This window comes from Leptosomus discolor, chromosome 23 (assembly GCF_034619465.1).
Source record: "Leptosomus discolor isolate bLepDis1 chromosome 23, bLepDis1.hap2, whole genome shotgun sequence".
In the NCBI taxonomy this organism is placed as follows: domain Eukaryota; kingdom Metazoa; phylum Chordata; class Aves; order Leptosomiformes; family Leptosomidae; genus Leptosomus; species Leptosomus discolor.
In genome coordinates this window covers 6,777,332-6,792,967 of record NC_141413.1, presented here as the reverse complement: position 1 = coordinate 6,792,967, position 15,636 = coordinate 6,777,332, and the positions used below count along the sequence as shown (strand labels likewise).

The following is a 15,636-nucleotide window of genomic DNA, read 5'->3' as shown; positions in this document are numbered from 1 at the left end:
CAGGGCCCCCCCCGTGCACCAGACGGAGAAGACCTGCTCCCACGTGCTCCCACCGTGCAGATTTCCGGGCAGCAGCGACCGGCGGATCAGAGGCGTGCGAGGAGGAGAAGCTGAGAGCAAGCCCAGTACATTTTGCAGAGCACACAGTTAATTCCCGCTCGCAGCAGCTATCATCAATGGCCACACATACCCAACACTTACGGCAAAAGGCTATGGATAGGATTATCACGTTAAGAGTAACGAGAACAAGAAGTACAGGCAAGAAAATTACAATATCCTGAAGGGAAGTTTCCGTAATATTAAAATAATCCCACTTCTCTGCAGCCTCTTTCTGAAAACTCAGAATCAAAACGTGTTTCAGCGTTGAACGCTTTTTCTCCTAGGCATACGGGCTAGTTAATGCAAGATCGCTCGTCTCTGGGATTTTACTTAAATCTACATAAAGAACGATGAGTTCTTAAAAGCATCGCAATAAAACGACCTCCTCCTTTTTCACCCAGTTATTTTTGTTTGCAAACACTGCGCCTTCCACCTGCGAAAACATCCCTCCTGCTTTAAGGGCAATATCATCATCGACAGCATGGTTACAAGGCAACAAAGCAAGACCAAAGCCAATACTACAAAGAGATGGAAATAAGGGACTGTGATGAACCTTCTTATTCCCCTGAGGTTAATTTCTTTTCCTGGAGGAGGAGGACTAGCTGATTTCTACATGTTCCAGTGGTCTCAGCCTCTTCATGGATCTTGGGGAAAAAAAAGAGGAAAGCATACGCTTCCTCCTTCCTCCTCTTCCCCCCCCCCAAAAAAGACACCCATATAATTGGGCCAGAAATCCTACTATAACCTGGAACTTCTGCCGAGCTTTTGCCACCCCACCAAGCAAGAGGAGATTCAAGGCAAGCAACATGGGTGAACATTCACTCTGCGACCGACAGCGGAGCCCTGAGCCAAAGCGCTACTGCAGGGCGCAGGTGTAGCTGGGACTTCACGGGCTTTGCTGCCCAGCAAGCTCTCCAAACCCCCACCTAGCAAGACAGCCTTCAAGAAAGGCCGCTCAGGTGGCAGGCTAAAAGGGAACAAGGATGCGCCTCCGAACCGCAGAGACCGGTTACGTCCCGCTGAAGATTGAAGGAAGAGAGTGAAAATGAGTAAAATCATTTAACTGGCGTCACTTGATTTCACCGCACCATTTCTGTGACATTTACTCCATGATTTTGGGATTTCCAGCTCGCTGGTGGAGCCCAACGGAAAGGCGCTGACGGCCTGCAGCTGCAGTGGAATCCTCCTGCTCATGGAGCTCCTCCGTCCGACATCCCTGGGGAAGGCAGAGCTGCTGGGATGAGTCAAGGAAGGGAGGCTTGGCAGGCGTGCGGGCCCACAGCTCAGGTCTCCGCTCCCTGCCAAGCTGACTCACCCAAGGTTAGGCAGCGAGGAGGAGGAAGGCGAGCCATCTGAGTCAGCCCAGGGCAGAGCGCCGCCGAGGGAGGGAGGAAGGGGTAAAACCTGGGCGACGCGAAGGGGCCGCGCTGCTGGGTTGCCTCGTCCCAAGAGGGGACGAGAGCCGGCTGGCTCCCCCGGCTTCCGACCTGGCTCCGTGCCCCGTGGGGATGCACGGCCGGCTCTTCTTCCCGGCTACCTGCCAGCTCGGATCACCCAAGCCCCGGTGAAGAGCAGGGTACAACCTCGGGGTGACGCAGATGAACTTCAGCGAGCTGGAGCTGCAGGAGAGCTCGGGAGACAACTACAGCTCTGGTTCCAGCGTAACCTCTGCTCGGACCGAAGCTGTCCTGGGGGAGGGAAGAACATCTCTGCCGTAAGAGGCTTCATCGCTGCCATCGGATTTGAGCAATAAACATTCTGCAGAGAGATATAATTCTAACAGGTTTAACTCCTATCACTGGGCATTAGTTTAATTGGGCTGTGTTCCTGTGGCCTCTGCAGCTCCGCTGACAGCAGGTCCTCTCTGCGCATTAGATCCTCCCACCCAGCTCCCGGCCTCTCGGCAAGCCCGGTGACAGCTGCTCTTTTCAGGGGAGAGGAGGGGAGAGATTACGCTGTCTGGAATTGGATTTGCCCAGGTTAAGGTGGAAACAAAGCAGAGGCATGTCTGGGGGGCGGGAGATCACTTCAGTTCACCAGCTGATATTTTCTACGGGGGTTTCCTTCTACCTGAAGAGCTAAACTGTGGCTGACACCATGCCCTTCTTCAAAGGATCAGAAGCGAGTGGGCATAGGGAGTCATGACTAATTCCCTCTGCAGCCTGGGCAAATTGCTTTTCAGTACTACTGCCGGCCTAGATTTGACACCAGCCCCAGCGTCGTTTCATCAAGAGAAGGAAAAAAAAAGCTCGCTGGCAAGCCAAGCCTCTCCGGGCAGAGCGATTCTCCCCTCTCCTGCGCTTGAGTTCCACGCCGTGTGGAGAGCCAAATAACTTAGATCCCAACAAACGCCTTTTTTTTTTTTTTTTTTTAATTTCCCTCCCTCCCCCTCCTCTTTTGCGGTCCAATCTCTGCAAGGGGGAGATCCTCTACCCGCAACCACTTCCCTTCTGATCGGCTTGGGATGCAGCCCTGGAGATGCCACACCTTCCCACTTCCTGCAGCGGGCTCCGGAGCCCAACATCTGGAATATCACAGGCCTCGGCGGCTACCGCTGTTCCCAAAAGCCCGCACAGATGGAGCGTCTCAGCCTGCAACTGGGAGGTAAAAAGTCGGGGGCCTCGAGCTCGCTGAAGCTACAAAGCAGCCCCATCCCTTCCACGCCACGACGCTGAGCGCCTCGCTCCCAGGGGAGACGGGTGGTTTCCTGCCGTTTGTTCTTCTTTGAAGAGCTGCACTTTGCGCTTACTGCGAGGTTGCAAGGCTTCGGGCTTCCTGTTTTCTGCTTTGCCGCCTGGAAAGTATCATCATCCTCCACACACGGCGAGTAGAAGCCGTCTAAAAACCGGCATCCGACACAAAAACGCGCCGTTCGTCTTGGAGGAGCTGAGGAAGAGGAGGAAGGAAGGAAGGAAGGAAGGAAGGAAAGGGAAAAGGCCTTGAAGCACTCGTGCTGCTGAATGAACCTCTGCCTGCCGGATATTCTGAGCCGTTCTATTTAATACACACACACACAGAGATATAGATACAGAGATATATATAAAAGCAATGCCTGCCAAGTGCCTCAGAACAGCACATCCCAGCAGCTCAGGGGAAGGCAAGCTCTCGAAGGTGCAACCCTTCATCCGCGTGGAGCCCAAGCTCCTGCCGCAGCTCGGCGACGGCCGATTTCAGCAGCAAGGGAGCACGGCACGGGGGGGGGACACAGGGTCTCTCAGACAACCCTCTTGCCACAGCAAACGCAGCAGGAGCAAAGGGAAATCAGCAAGAGAGAAAAAATAGAGCCGACTTGCACGTGAGAACGGGCGGGATGGAGACACCCAAGAAGGCCGGCCAAGACACCCAGAGCTGCCGAGCAGTCGGTTCTTGCGACAGCCGGGAAGGACACGGGTGTTGGAAACACCAGGGAAGAGGATGAGAGGCAAAATCTCACGGAGCAAGGCAACGTGGGGTCTCCTGGAATGAAGGGGAACGGGTGTGAAGACCTGAGGCTGGTGGACTGCCACCCCTGGGGAACCAAACTGGAGTGAAGTCCGGAGGCCATTCCTGGGGGACCAGCACCTTCCGCCGGCTGGTCAGCAGCCCCCAGAAAACGGGCGGCTGAAGAGACCCAAAAACCATTGAGGGATTTTATCAGACCTTGTCTTCATCGCCTGCCTGGCTTAAATTTTGTACTGACAGTTTGGAGCCGCTACAGAAAATCGCTGCTCTACGGCAGCAGCCAACGACCAAATCCTTTAAAATAAAACACGACAATCAAGCCCTAAAGGGAGTGGCGGAATTAGCCCTCTGCCTCCAGGGGAAAATGTCATGTCCCAAGGAGAAACTGCCCCGTAAACACGGGTGCCCACGCATCCTGAGGAATTAGCCGCGACGAGTGTCCCAGAGAGGAAGGATCAGAGATGTTAGTCTGTTCAAGGGATTAGGCCACCAATGCCGTTATAAAGACAAGGTCTCCACCACGCTCGCTGTCGGGGCACTTATTTTAGAGCAGGTACGCAGGTTGAGTTTCCAGGGACAGCTACGGTGAGGTCCCACAGCTTTTTTTTTTTGCACGGGACAAAGGCAAAGACCATCTGCTTAAGAAGGGAAAATACCACAGCCAGCTGCAAGCAACAGCACTTGGGATAGGAGTCTCAAATACATGAGAATACAAAATGCTTTTTTAATTTGCTTTTAAAGCAAATGCTGTGCAGCACAAATTAATTCACGCCCGAGCACTAAGCATCTCAGCTTATAAGCCTTTCTTTGGAAACAGTTATATTCAGCGATCTGAACCACTCCTCCTCCTCCATCTGCTCAGAAAGGATGAACAAACAAGCCATTGCTGAAAGAAGGAAGGAAGGAAGGAAGCCCGTTCAGCCATCTCCGAGGAAAACTGTGCCAGACCAAAAGAGCTCTTCCCCTCACCACCCCCCCCTCGCCATCCATCCCCCCCCCCCTCAAAAAAAAAAAGGAGGAAAAAAAAAAAAACCCCACAAAACAAAAAAAGAACCAGATCCCAAACCAAAATACTCTCCCTGGCTGGGGCTCCCCCTCACTCCTCGCACGAGGAACCGAGCGCTGGTCACACGCGGCAACAGGTTCTGCTCGCTCACATCTCCCTCCCACGCGCGCGCACACGCACACGCTCGCAAAATGGGACGAGTCAAAGTGCCGGCTTGACTCATCAGCCACATGATCAAAGGCTGGATCTAAAAAGGGGGAAACTGGTTTACTCACTGTCTTGGGTACAATCTGTTTCTTGGGCTGCCCGATCTTGAACGGTATCCTGGAAAAGAGAGAAGAGGGAACGTGTAAGCGAGCGATGCTGGCCTCAAACAGCCCGGCCCCGGGGGTCTCGTCCTCGGGGATGGGGTTTGGGGGGAAGCAGGGTTTGGGCTGGGGCAGCAGCACCCCTTTCTAAGCAGCGTGCTCCCCCTCCGAGAGCCGCTGTCTGCCCCCCGAGGTCAGCACCCCCAGGGCCCTTTCCCTGCTCTCCCGCCGTCCCAGCGAGGCAAACAAACACGATGGATGCTCCAGGCGTTCCTCGGCAAAAGAAGCGGCTGAAGAACACGCGGTGTTTAAAAACAAACCCGAAGGGGAGGGGAAAAAAAAATAAATAAAAAATTTAAAAAAAAAAAACCAAACCCTGTAAATATTTAGAAAGAGGATATTAAAAAAAGTAACAACCCGAGTGTCTGGAGCTGTGCGCTGCTTCAAAGGGTTTCTCTGATACAACAGCTGTAGGAGCAGCTCACCTGCCAGCAGAACAGCCTTCATTCTTAAAATCTTTAACATGGTTGCTAGTAAAATCTGGGTTACCTGAATGATTTTTCCCCACGCAAGCGAGCTCAAAGGTGAAGAGTACTCAAAATAAATTACACAACATATGTAAAGGTGGCTGGGTCAGATGTTTACAGCCACGCAGCCATCCTGAAAATAATTGGATTTCTTTCACCTATCAGTATCATAAAAATCCCGGCATTCAACTGCTGTTTTCGATGTATTTAATTAAGTTAAAGAGGTGCTGCTCGGTTGAAGTATCCATCCGAAACCTCCCTATGTTTTCTGCGTCATGTTGCTTTAACTAAAATGAAAATATTGGTCTCGTAATGAAATGCAAGTGTCTTTTCCCAGAGATGCCTCACCTAGAACGTGCCTACAGCATCGGCATCCCATCCCAAATCCGCACCAGGGAAGGTGCCCGAGTCCCCTCTTGGGCCAGTCCAAATTCTCACACCGCTACCCAAAGCCTAAGCTAATAACATGCACTTGGGGACTCTGGCTTGGCTGCCGGTCACGCTGCCTCCCAAGCTGGCACGTCTCACCGCCAGGCAGCCAACGCGTGGCGGGTTCTCCGTTTGCTCCTCACGGGCTTTACCCACGCTGGCGCTGCTCTAACACGGCTCCGTCGGGCAACGGGAAGCCCAGAAAACGTTTTTATTAGCCCAACGTGCCGCAAAACCCAGCTACGAGCCGCACGACGGGAGAAAGTGCCCGCGGCGAAGCGACACGCCATCCCCGCGGACGGAGCGAAACCAAGATCATCCGACGGCCTCATCCCTCCCGGCCTCGCTCCTGCCCCTCTTTGCCGCTGTTTTCGAACCAACGGTGTAATTACCCACCGGTAATAAACCGGGGCTGCAACCGGTGCGTCCCTCCCGAGCGGATCAGGGAGCACAAGCCAACCTGAGTCACCAGGTTTAAATTTAAATTTTTCTGGAGAACTTCCTGTTTATGGTTCTCCGGTTGGACGGATGTAATTTTAGGTTGTTAACCCTTTCCAGCTCCTGTGGCAGGCCCAGCAGCCGTGAATCACACTTCTTTTATAAACAAACACTCGTCTGGTGTATAATTACCCCGTCAATAACTGGGTGTGTGGTGCCTTACAGGAAGAAAGTAAAAAAAAAATAAGGATTTTTTCTTTGTGTTTTCCTACATGGGTCAAATATAAACTAAAATGAGGCACCTCCCTTACTCTCGCGGGCACAGGCTGTCCCATCCGCAGCCAGGTGCCGTCACTCGGTGTTTTTGGAAGCGATGGCATCAACCTATCGCGATGGAAGGAGAAAAAAACAACCCCATGGTCTTTACCCAGGGGAGTGAGTTATCCCCGAGAAAAACCAGCTCGCACGACGAGCTGTGGCGGCTGCTGGGCCACCTCCGGCCGCGCAGGAGCAAGCACAGGGCTCGAGCTGGAGCTCGGCTGGTTCCTAACGGGAAAGCACAATTAAAAGGGTGATTAAAGCATTACCTGCACACAACCCTCCCCTCCCCCTTGTCAGGCCAACCCGGGTTATTTAGGGAAGCAAACCCGACCGTCGCTGTCCGCTGGCAAGCTGGGTTAAAACGCAGGAATTCTGGTAATAAAAGCAGGATGTGGGGAACGGGCAAGGCAAAGCCGTGAATTGGCATCGGTCTGAGCTGGCAGCGGAGGCAGCGGCCGAGGGGAAGGCAGTGGGGAGCACAGGGGGTCCCGTCCCGTCCCGTCCCCCATCTCCGCCGCACCGCAGAGGGGAAGGGGGAAAAAAAAAAATTAAAAAAAAAAAATCCCAGCTACTTTCTTCCAGAACAAAAGAAAGTCACTGGAGCACTTCACAACACTGCAAATACACTTTGAAGCAGTAAATATCTCTATTAGCATCGTGATGCCAGTTGGCTAATTATGTCTGTCTCGGTAAAACCTCTAAAAAATAACCCCATGAAAGTAACGTCTATTCACCAATTACATTTTTGTTGCTATTTTACAATTTGAGATAATCTTCCTGGTTTCTGAATCTTTGCCTTTCAGCATGGGTTGGGGGGGGGGGAGGGAAGATGCATAAGCAGGAAGAAAAGCAGCAAGGGAGGAAAAAAGCCGAGAGGTTCGGATCTTATCCGAGCTTCTCAAACAAACGGATACACCCTGCGATGGCGAGCTGCGGCTGGCACCGGGAATTTCTGCCCCTCCACAAGCCGCCGTCCCAGCCTGCAAAATGGTGGGGACGACGTGCTCCAGCGACGTTACAACCATTTGCTTCAAAATTAAGAGCCGTTGGGTGGTTTATGGTGTTCAGAAACCGTAGGATGGGCCTAACGCAAACAAAGTTGGAGAGAGGTGGGTCGGTATCTTTTACTGCCAGGGGTTACCGGCGGAGCACGGTTATCAGCGATACCTGAAAAGCTGAGCACGGGCTTACAGACACCAAACAAAACCCAGAATTGGTGCGGGTTTTTTTTTTTTCCCGATCTCTCATTTCTGCTGAGCAGGAGAAAGCTGGGGTTGTGTTTGGGGTGTGAAATCCCTTGAAATCCTGTTCCTGAAGAGCGCGAGCGTGCTGAGTCACACCCGGAGCATTCCCACCCCGGTCCCCCCCTGCGCCGCAGGGCTGGGGGAGCATCTCGGCCCCTGGCCCAGAGCAGCCACCCGCACGCACACACACCCCCCACCCCCCGCCCTGGGAGGTCGCCGGGAGTTTGGGAAAGCAGTGGGGTTCAGCTGGGAGGGAGGAGGGCGAAGCACTGCAGGGAGGGGGTGGGAAGAGCTTAAAGTAGGAAAAAAAGTGTGGGTGGAGAGAATCCTGCAAGCTTCTACTCGGGGATGCTCAGGAACCCCAGGGAGGGGAAGGTGGGAGAAGCTGTGGCTAATTTTCTCTGAAGTTTCCCCAGCAATGTCATATATTTACTTGGCTTTTCCATGTGCAAACCCAGGGCCACACACCAAAGCAGCTAATTCTCCTCTGGATGCACAGGAGAGTTGCAAACAAACCTCGCAGGCAGGGGGGGAAATACAGCTCAATGAGGTCTGCGGGGAGCTGGAGTTTAAAACAAGTAGCTCCCCCTCCCACTCTCCCCCAGTCCCCTGAAACGAAGGCACGCAGGAATTGCCAGCGCGAATCAGACCAAATCACTGCTCGTTTAGGGAGGCGACGGTCCTTTTGCCACGTCGGACCGAGCAGGACATCAAACCCTGGCACCAGAGCCGGCGGTGGGGAGGCTGGGAGCCCGGCCGGCGCTCGGAGCCTGCGCAGGGGGGTCAATAATCGGTGGATTCGACCCTTTCCCCCATCGCACCTTTCACCTGAACAGCGCTTTGCCCCAAAAAATCCCCGGGCAGATAAGCAAGGGATAAAAAAAGCACGAAGCATTTTCACCCACAGCTGATAAACCACTGCCCCTGGGGATGCCGAGCTGCTCGCTGCCGAACCGGGGGGGCTGGGGAGGGAAGGACGGACGGATGGACAAGCAGCAAGCGAGGGAAGGGGCAGGGAGAACCGAGGCTGGGGCAACGTGCTGGCTCACACCACGGTTTGGAGGTTGGTTACCCAGACACTCAGGAAAAGCGACCCCGAGTCTCTGGCGCACCGTCCAAACCAATATTTCTGCCACGGGCGGCGGTGGAGGCGGGTGGCGTTTGCCAGAGACCCGCAGGTCTCGATGGGGTACAAACTGGTGGCAGCAACTGGTTTTTAATCGGCACCACCAGCACCGTCAGACCGCCAACTAAATTCATGTTTTGCGAAAAGTGCCCGCTTCCCGTGGAAAGTTTCAGGGCTTTTTTTTTTTTTCTTTTTTCCCCTCTCTTTTTTTTGCATCCAAACCCCAAGCGCCAGCAAGCCAGCACGGCCTGGATTTCCGCCAGAGCTTCTCACTCTTTGAATTCCCACCAAAAATCTCAATTCTTACACCGGAAAGAAACCTCTCTGTGCCTGCAGCCAGGACGAGCACCCAGCCTCCCGCGCTGTGAGGGGTGACCCGAACCCACCAAGGCCGGTCTTCCCAAAGATTTTGGCACGTGGCATGCCGAGGGCTTCTACAAAACCATCCATTTACACTTGACCCTCCATGAAGTCAAAAACTGGCCCTAAGCTACCCCAGAAACTCCCCCTGTGACAGTCAGGGGCCCTTCCCCAAGCCCTGCTCTGCTCGGTGGAGAGCCCTGCGCTTCGCCACGGCTGGGCCAAGCTCCGGCTTCGGGAGACGACTCGGCTGGAGGTGTCATGGCAGCCAGGAGACCTGGCGGCTCACGGGACTAGCTGCTCTCCGGGAGAGATCAAAGCATTCCTGCAAACATCCACAGGAAGGTCAGGAGCATCCGAGGAAGGATGGGAACGTGGAGCTAATAACTTTCCCTTTCTCATTGCCGTTATCAGGTGAATTTGAGTGAGCATCTCCATGGCCCGAGGGCGCTTCTCCTCCCCATGCCCTACGCAGGGAAGCATCCCTACAAGACATCGGTGTTAGGAAAGGAGCTTTCCGTGACGGGACACGGGAAAGGCAGCGAAGCCTGGAAGTTCAAGGGCAGCTGCGACCACCAGCAGTAGCTGCTGAAGCAGGAGTAATTATCCCATCGGTCTCCCCGAGTCCGAACAAGCGCTGAAGGCGGCCTGCCCAGGACCCGAGCAGAGGCAAGGCGGCGAAAGCCGGCAGGGCCTGCGGCGCTGCGCACGTGCAAACCAACCCTGGGCACCTGGACCACGGGTCTCACGACTCCGAGCTTCCTAAAAACGGGCAAAAGCTGCAAATCCCCGGCCACGCAGGCTGCCCCGGAGGCAGGGGGGGATCCCAGGCCTGCCCAGGTGAGAAAGGCACGAAGGCAGGCGCAGGTTCGACGTTCTAATCTCGAGCATCGCTCCGGATGCCTCGCTGTACTACATCGTGTCCATGGAAACTGCAGGCACCGTCCCACCCCGCTCCCCCCCGCCTCGCAGGAACTCATAGCAACCGCTCCAAACACAGCGCGAAGGCAAAAAAAAAAAAAGGAAAAAATTATTCAAACGGATCACAAACAGCTTATGTCGAGGCAGACTCTGCGCCAAATTCTGGTTTGGGTTTTCTCTTTGGTGGAGACGAGGCGGGGAGGTCACGGGGCGGCGAGGGGCAGGGAGAGGAGCGGCGCGGGGCTACGGTCCCGCGGAAATCAACGCGTCCGTCCCCGCTCCCACCTGCATTTCAACCCCGTCCCTAGGAACTTGTAGGCATTAAGCTGCAAAAGGACGTCAGGGCGAGCCCCTGCAGCAGGGGAGAAGATAAAAAAAGATGTAAACACCCATTTTATGTTGGTTTTGTTGGTTTAGGTCAGCCCGGGGAAGCAAGGCACCTTCCCCGGCTTCGGCAGCGGCGAGGTGCGCCCGCCGACGGCGAGCTCTTCGGAGCAGGGGCTGCTCGTATCTCTGCATCCTGCACAGAGCCGAGCGCGGTGTCAATGTTCAGCAAATCAAAAATAATGTCAGAATCTACTCTCCCACCCATTCCAAGATGAGCATGAAAAAAATAATGATATTTTACTCACCCATCAAAAGAAAATTACTCACGCCAGGCGCGTGGGCGAGCAGAATTTTGCAAGGCTGTTTTAGGCCCTGACTATGCTACAAAAATATCCATTTTAAGCATGGTTGTGAAACACGGTTGTGGCTCAACTATAACACTGTTTTTTAGCTACCTGTACAAAGAAAGCGGAAAAAATAATAATTAAGAAATAACCACGTGCTAATCGCGCTCCGAGGGCCACACCGGGCGCTGCGATCTCCCGCCGCGCCACGCGGCTCTCGCCGGCTGCTCCACCCCGGGAGATGCCGTCGGCGAGCCGAGGTGCCCGGCGCTGCCCGGCTGGCGGAGGTCACGCCAAGCGTTTCGGTTTCGCCGCGGGAAATACCTCTGGGATGCGCCCACCGCCTCGCACGGGCGCCGCACGCGGCGGGGCCGTGCTGGGAGGCGTCCGGGCGCTGCGCGCGCCTCGCTCACCGCTTTGGTATCCAGTTGCTTCATCCCGTCTAATTTTATCCCGTGCTCATCTCCAAATCCCGGTATCGTTGAAACCCGGGAAGAAGGGGGAGCGTTGCCATCGACCACGCCGGGACCGCGCTTTGGGCTCCGAAAAAAAACCAACCATCAATATTGATTCACCGGCAAGAAAACGGCGCCTTGGTTGGCGCTTGCATCGCACCTGCCCAACGCGGCCGCAGCCCAGCTCCAAAACAAAATGAACAACCCACAAACCGACTCTTAGGCGACAACCCAGCTATGCCTGCCGCCTCCCCGCCCTCTCCTCTTCCCTGGCGAGCGGGCACAAAAACCACCCAGCCAACCGTCCCTTCCGAGACGGGCAGCTCCTCTCCTTCACCCCCATCCCCGAATATTTCAGAAAACTGTTATATTAACTCTGGATTGCCTCCGACAAAGGTGTGGGGAGTTAAACACCGCACCGCCGCGCAGTTCCACTCCCCACTTCCAACCGATGCCAGCTCCTCAGTCCACTTAGCGAGAGCTCCCTGCCAAGAGGCATATGGTTTAGCAGTCCGGCAACGGCAACCCCCCCATGCAGCCCAACAATACGCTGCAGTGCCACAAGAAAACACGTGCTTCACACCGCCTCACTATCAACATTTGCTTAACATATTTTTTTTCTCCCAGTAAATACCAGCTGTTGCAGCGGTGCCGGGAGGCAGCGCTCGGGTATCGAGCTGTTACACTACTAAAACCCCCTTCCCGTCCGTAAAAATCACCTGCAGGAGCTGGGAAACCCACAGAGGAGGAATGTGGGAGGCTGGTTATGAGCTGCAACAACGTTTGGTTTTGTGCGGTTCCACGAACCTTAAAAAGTCCTTTAGATGGTCACAAATTAGACACTCGCGGCGACCGAGGGTGGTAATACAGTGAAAGCCATCGCTTCGCTCTGTTTATCCTCATTTTTTTAAAAGGAGTGATGGCCAAGGTAATCACTGGAGTATTTTCCCCTCTCTCCTCCAAAACACACGACCACAGGTGAGTGGTGAGGAAGAGGACCCGTCCAAGAGACCCCAATCCGTGGCGTAAAGCCTAAAGGAAGCCACCAAGCTCTGACGAGATTTGGAAAACATCTCATCCGTCCAGGCAAGGCTGTTTCCCAAAACAAGCCCACTCCTGCTCTAAATAAAGCTTAGCCTAGAAAGACAGCCCTGCCTAGTTGCCTAGGTGCAGGAGTCGGGAATTTGGGGGTTTAATCCTGCAAAAAAGGGGGTTTTCATCGACGACGCCCCGGGTTTATCGGTGCCTGTTGCCGCACAAAGCGACCTCGCGCCCCGCCGGGCTGGAACAAAGCTCGCTCCCTCCGCCGGGAGGGCACAGCAGCGGCGTCGGGGCCGGACGTGTTCGGCTCTGACATTTGAGGAAGCAGGGCACGACCCCGGCACAAGCGGGTGTGTCCCCTCACCCCCTCCCCGGGAGCGTCACCCCCTCGCAGCGGCGGCGAGGCGGACGTCACGCCGAGGCCGTCCCTGCCAGGCGGGCGCTGAACTCCGGCCCCCCACCCTGAATAGGGCAATTCATCCGGGGCGGGCGGCTGCGTGAATTAGGAACCGGGAGGGTTGGCAGGGCCGGGCGGGCGGCGAGGCCGAACTGAGAGCGATTGTGTCCCCCCTGACGCACCCCCCGAGGCCTCCGAGCCCCTCGCGTCCGCGGAGCCACGACGCGCCGAAGGGCTGACGCTGCCGGAGAAGAAAGAGGAGACTCAGATGGCAGCAGAGCCGCCCTCCCCCCCGCCTCGCTCCTTCCGGCAATGACCTTTTATTCCTCCCCAGAACAAGGCAGAACCACCCGCTCCCTCAGCAAAAGCCACGTGTATCGTAGGGAAGCCACCCGGTGCCATAAGCTACGCTCCCCAGGCGAGGTCCCCGGGGAACAGCACGGCCGGAGAGACCCTGGGAAGCGCAGAGGGGAAGCGCTGCTGCTCTGCACCGAAATTATTCCACGTCCACCCCGTGAAGGGAATGTTTATCTCTTACTTTTTTTTGGCTCTGCGGCTCCTCCCGGACCAGGAGAGCGGAGCGGGTCTCTTCCACCGGACGGAGCTTTCCGAAAGCAGCCCACCGGGACACGCCGCCCGGGCAAAAGGCAGCTCCGAGACCCTCGTCAGCCACCGCTGTCTATAATCGTGGCTGCTCTGAGACGAGTAAAGCAGAACAAAAGTGAACCCAGTGGATAAGCGTGTATTTTTAACCAAAATTCCCCCGTTTTAATAGCTACCTGTGCGCGCCTCGTTATATTGTTGAAGTACATTCCCAGACCACAACTTCCCCCACTCCCAACCCAAAAAAATCTTCCATTTTCACCACGTGCCTGCCTTGGCAAACTCAACCTGAGACCGTCGGGCAAGGGGAAGGTTGTTTTTCCTCCTTAAACCACCACATCCTTCACCTCCCGTAACGGCGCTGGCTCGACGCGACCAGTCGCAATGAGAAATCACGTGCGGCCATCGAGACTAATTTCTAACCTAATTAGTTTAAACGAGCGGTGGGGTGACGCGCTGAAGCAGCACGCCAAAGGCACCGTGGTATCCGAACTGAGCCTTTCCCAAGTCTCATTCAAACACACGTGGGAACTCTTTTTTTTTTCCCTCCTTTTTTTTTTTTTAAACAAAAAAGCTTTACTTTAATGCAGTCGAAGGCGGTTTCACAGCATTTCAGACTCACAGCGCCAACGGGGACCTTTGGGGACCCCTCGCCTCCCCGCAGTGGCACCTGGAAGCGGGGCAGCAAGCCTGGCTGTGGGGGGTTCAAGGGGCTTGGCCGGTGCTCCCTCTCACCCGGGATGAAGGCTGGGCCTGCACTGGGGTGCAGCCTTGCATGGCGGGGGGCTGGCCCCAGCTGGATGCTGGGTGCCCCCCAGAGCCACTCTGGCACTGCCCTCCTCAGCTGGAGAGGGGAGAGAAACCACAGCGAGAGGCTTGTGGCTCGAGAGAACCCGCCAGGCGCACACCCATCAGACACCCTTACCCGGTACGTGGGCCTACAGACGGTGCTCCAGGGCAGCTACACCAGGGCCGAGCCTGGCCAGCACCGGGGCGAAGCCCAGCCAGCACCAGGGCCTGAATGGGCCAGCACCAGGGCCCACTCGGGGGCCAGCAACTGGGCCAAGCCCGGCCAGCACTGGGGCCTCCACCGGGGACAGCATTGGCGTCAAATCTGGCCAGCAGCAGGGCCCGCTCGGGGCCAGCACCTGGACCAAGCCCGGCCAGCACCGGGGCCTCCACAGGGGACAGCATCGGTGCCAAATCCAGCTAACACCGGGGCCCGCTCGGGGCCAGCAACCGGGCCAAGCCCGGCCAGCACCGGGGCCCGCTCGGGGCCAGCAACCGGGCCAAGCCCGGCCAGCACCGGGGCCCGCTCGGGGCCAGCAACCGGGCCAAGCCCGGCCAGCACCGGGGCCCGCTCGGGGCCAGCAACCGGGCCAAGCCCGGCCAGCACCGGGGCCCGCTCGGGGCCAGCGACCGGGCCAAGCCCGGCCAGCACCGGGGCCCGCTCGGGGCCAGCGACCGGGCCAAGCCCGGCCAGCACCGGGGCCCGCTCGGGGCCAGCAACTGGGCCCACCCGGCGGCAGCACCGGGGCCCCCACCGGGGCCCACTCGGCGACAGCACCGGGGCCCCCACCGGAGCCAGCACCGGGGCCCACTCGCTGACAGCACCAGGCCCCCCCTAGGCCACCGGGCCCCCTTAGGCCGCCAGCCCCGGCGGCGCCCGCGGTGAGAATCCGGGGCCTGCCGGGCCGAGCTGGGCCGAGCCCCGGGGGTGTCGGCGAGCCGCAGGCCGTGCTCGGGGGCTGGGGGTCCCGCGGCGGAGCGGAGCGGAGCACGGCGCGGCCGGGCCGGGCCGGGCCGGGCCCGGGGGGTCCCGCACTCACCAGCTCATGGTCCCTCCGCCGCCCCGCGCCGCTCCCGGAAGTGCCGCTACTTTCGCCCCGCCCCTTCCGGTAGCGCCGCCACTGGGCGGGAGGCGCGGGGAGCGTTAACCCGCCGCGTGCCGCGCCGGGGGTGACGTCGAGGAGGAGGCGTGACGTCATGGAGCAGGGCAAGGGGGGGGGGGGCGGGGTCCGAAGCTGTGTCCGGCGAGAAAACACTTAAAATCATCCGGTTTCGGTGCAAAACTCCCAGAACTGGGAGCCCTGGGGGGTGGGCGAGGGCGTGGGGTGCTCGGGGGCACCCCTGGGGTGGGCGAGGGTGTGGGGAGGGGGCCCCTGGGAGCACCCCAGGGTGGGCGAGGGTGTGAGGTGCTTGGGAGCACCCTGGGGTGGGCGAGGGGTGCCCAGGAGCACCCCAGGGTG

The 15,636-nt window shown here is 57.1% G+C and overlaps 1 protein-coding gene across 1 annotated transcript in view; it reads right to left on the bottom strand.

Annotated features, from left to right (window-relative positions):
- The window catches only part of BIN3 (bridging integrator 3), a 40,879-nt gene extending 25,622 nt beyond the window's left edge, over positions 1-15,257 (bottom strand). The window contains exons 1-2 of the mRNA XM_086477110.1: positions 15,217-15,257; positions 4,822-4,870 (exon numbers count right to left, since the gene is read on the bottom strand). Of these exons, the coding sequence (XP_086333236.1) occupies positions 4,822-4,870; positions 15,217-15,224 (57 nt within the window). The 5' untranslated portion in view covers positions 15,225-15,257. The remainder of the gene's footprint in view (positions 1-4,821; positions 4,871-15,216) is intronic.
- Positions 15,258-15,636: the final 379 nt, after the last annotated feature.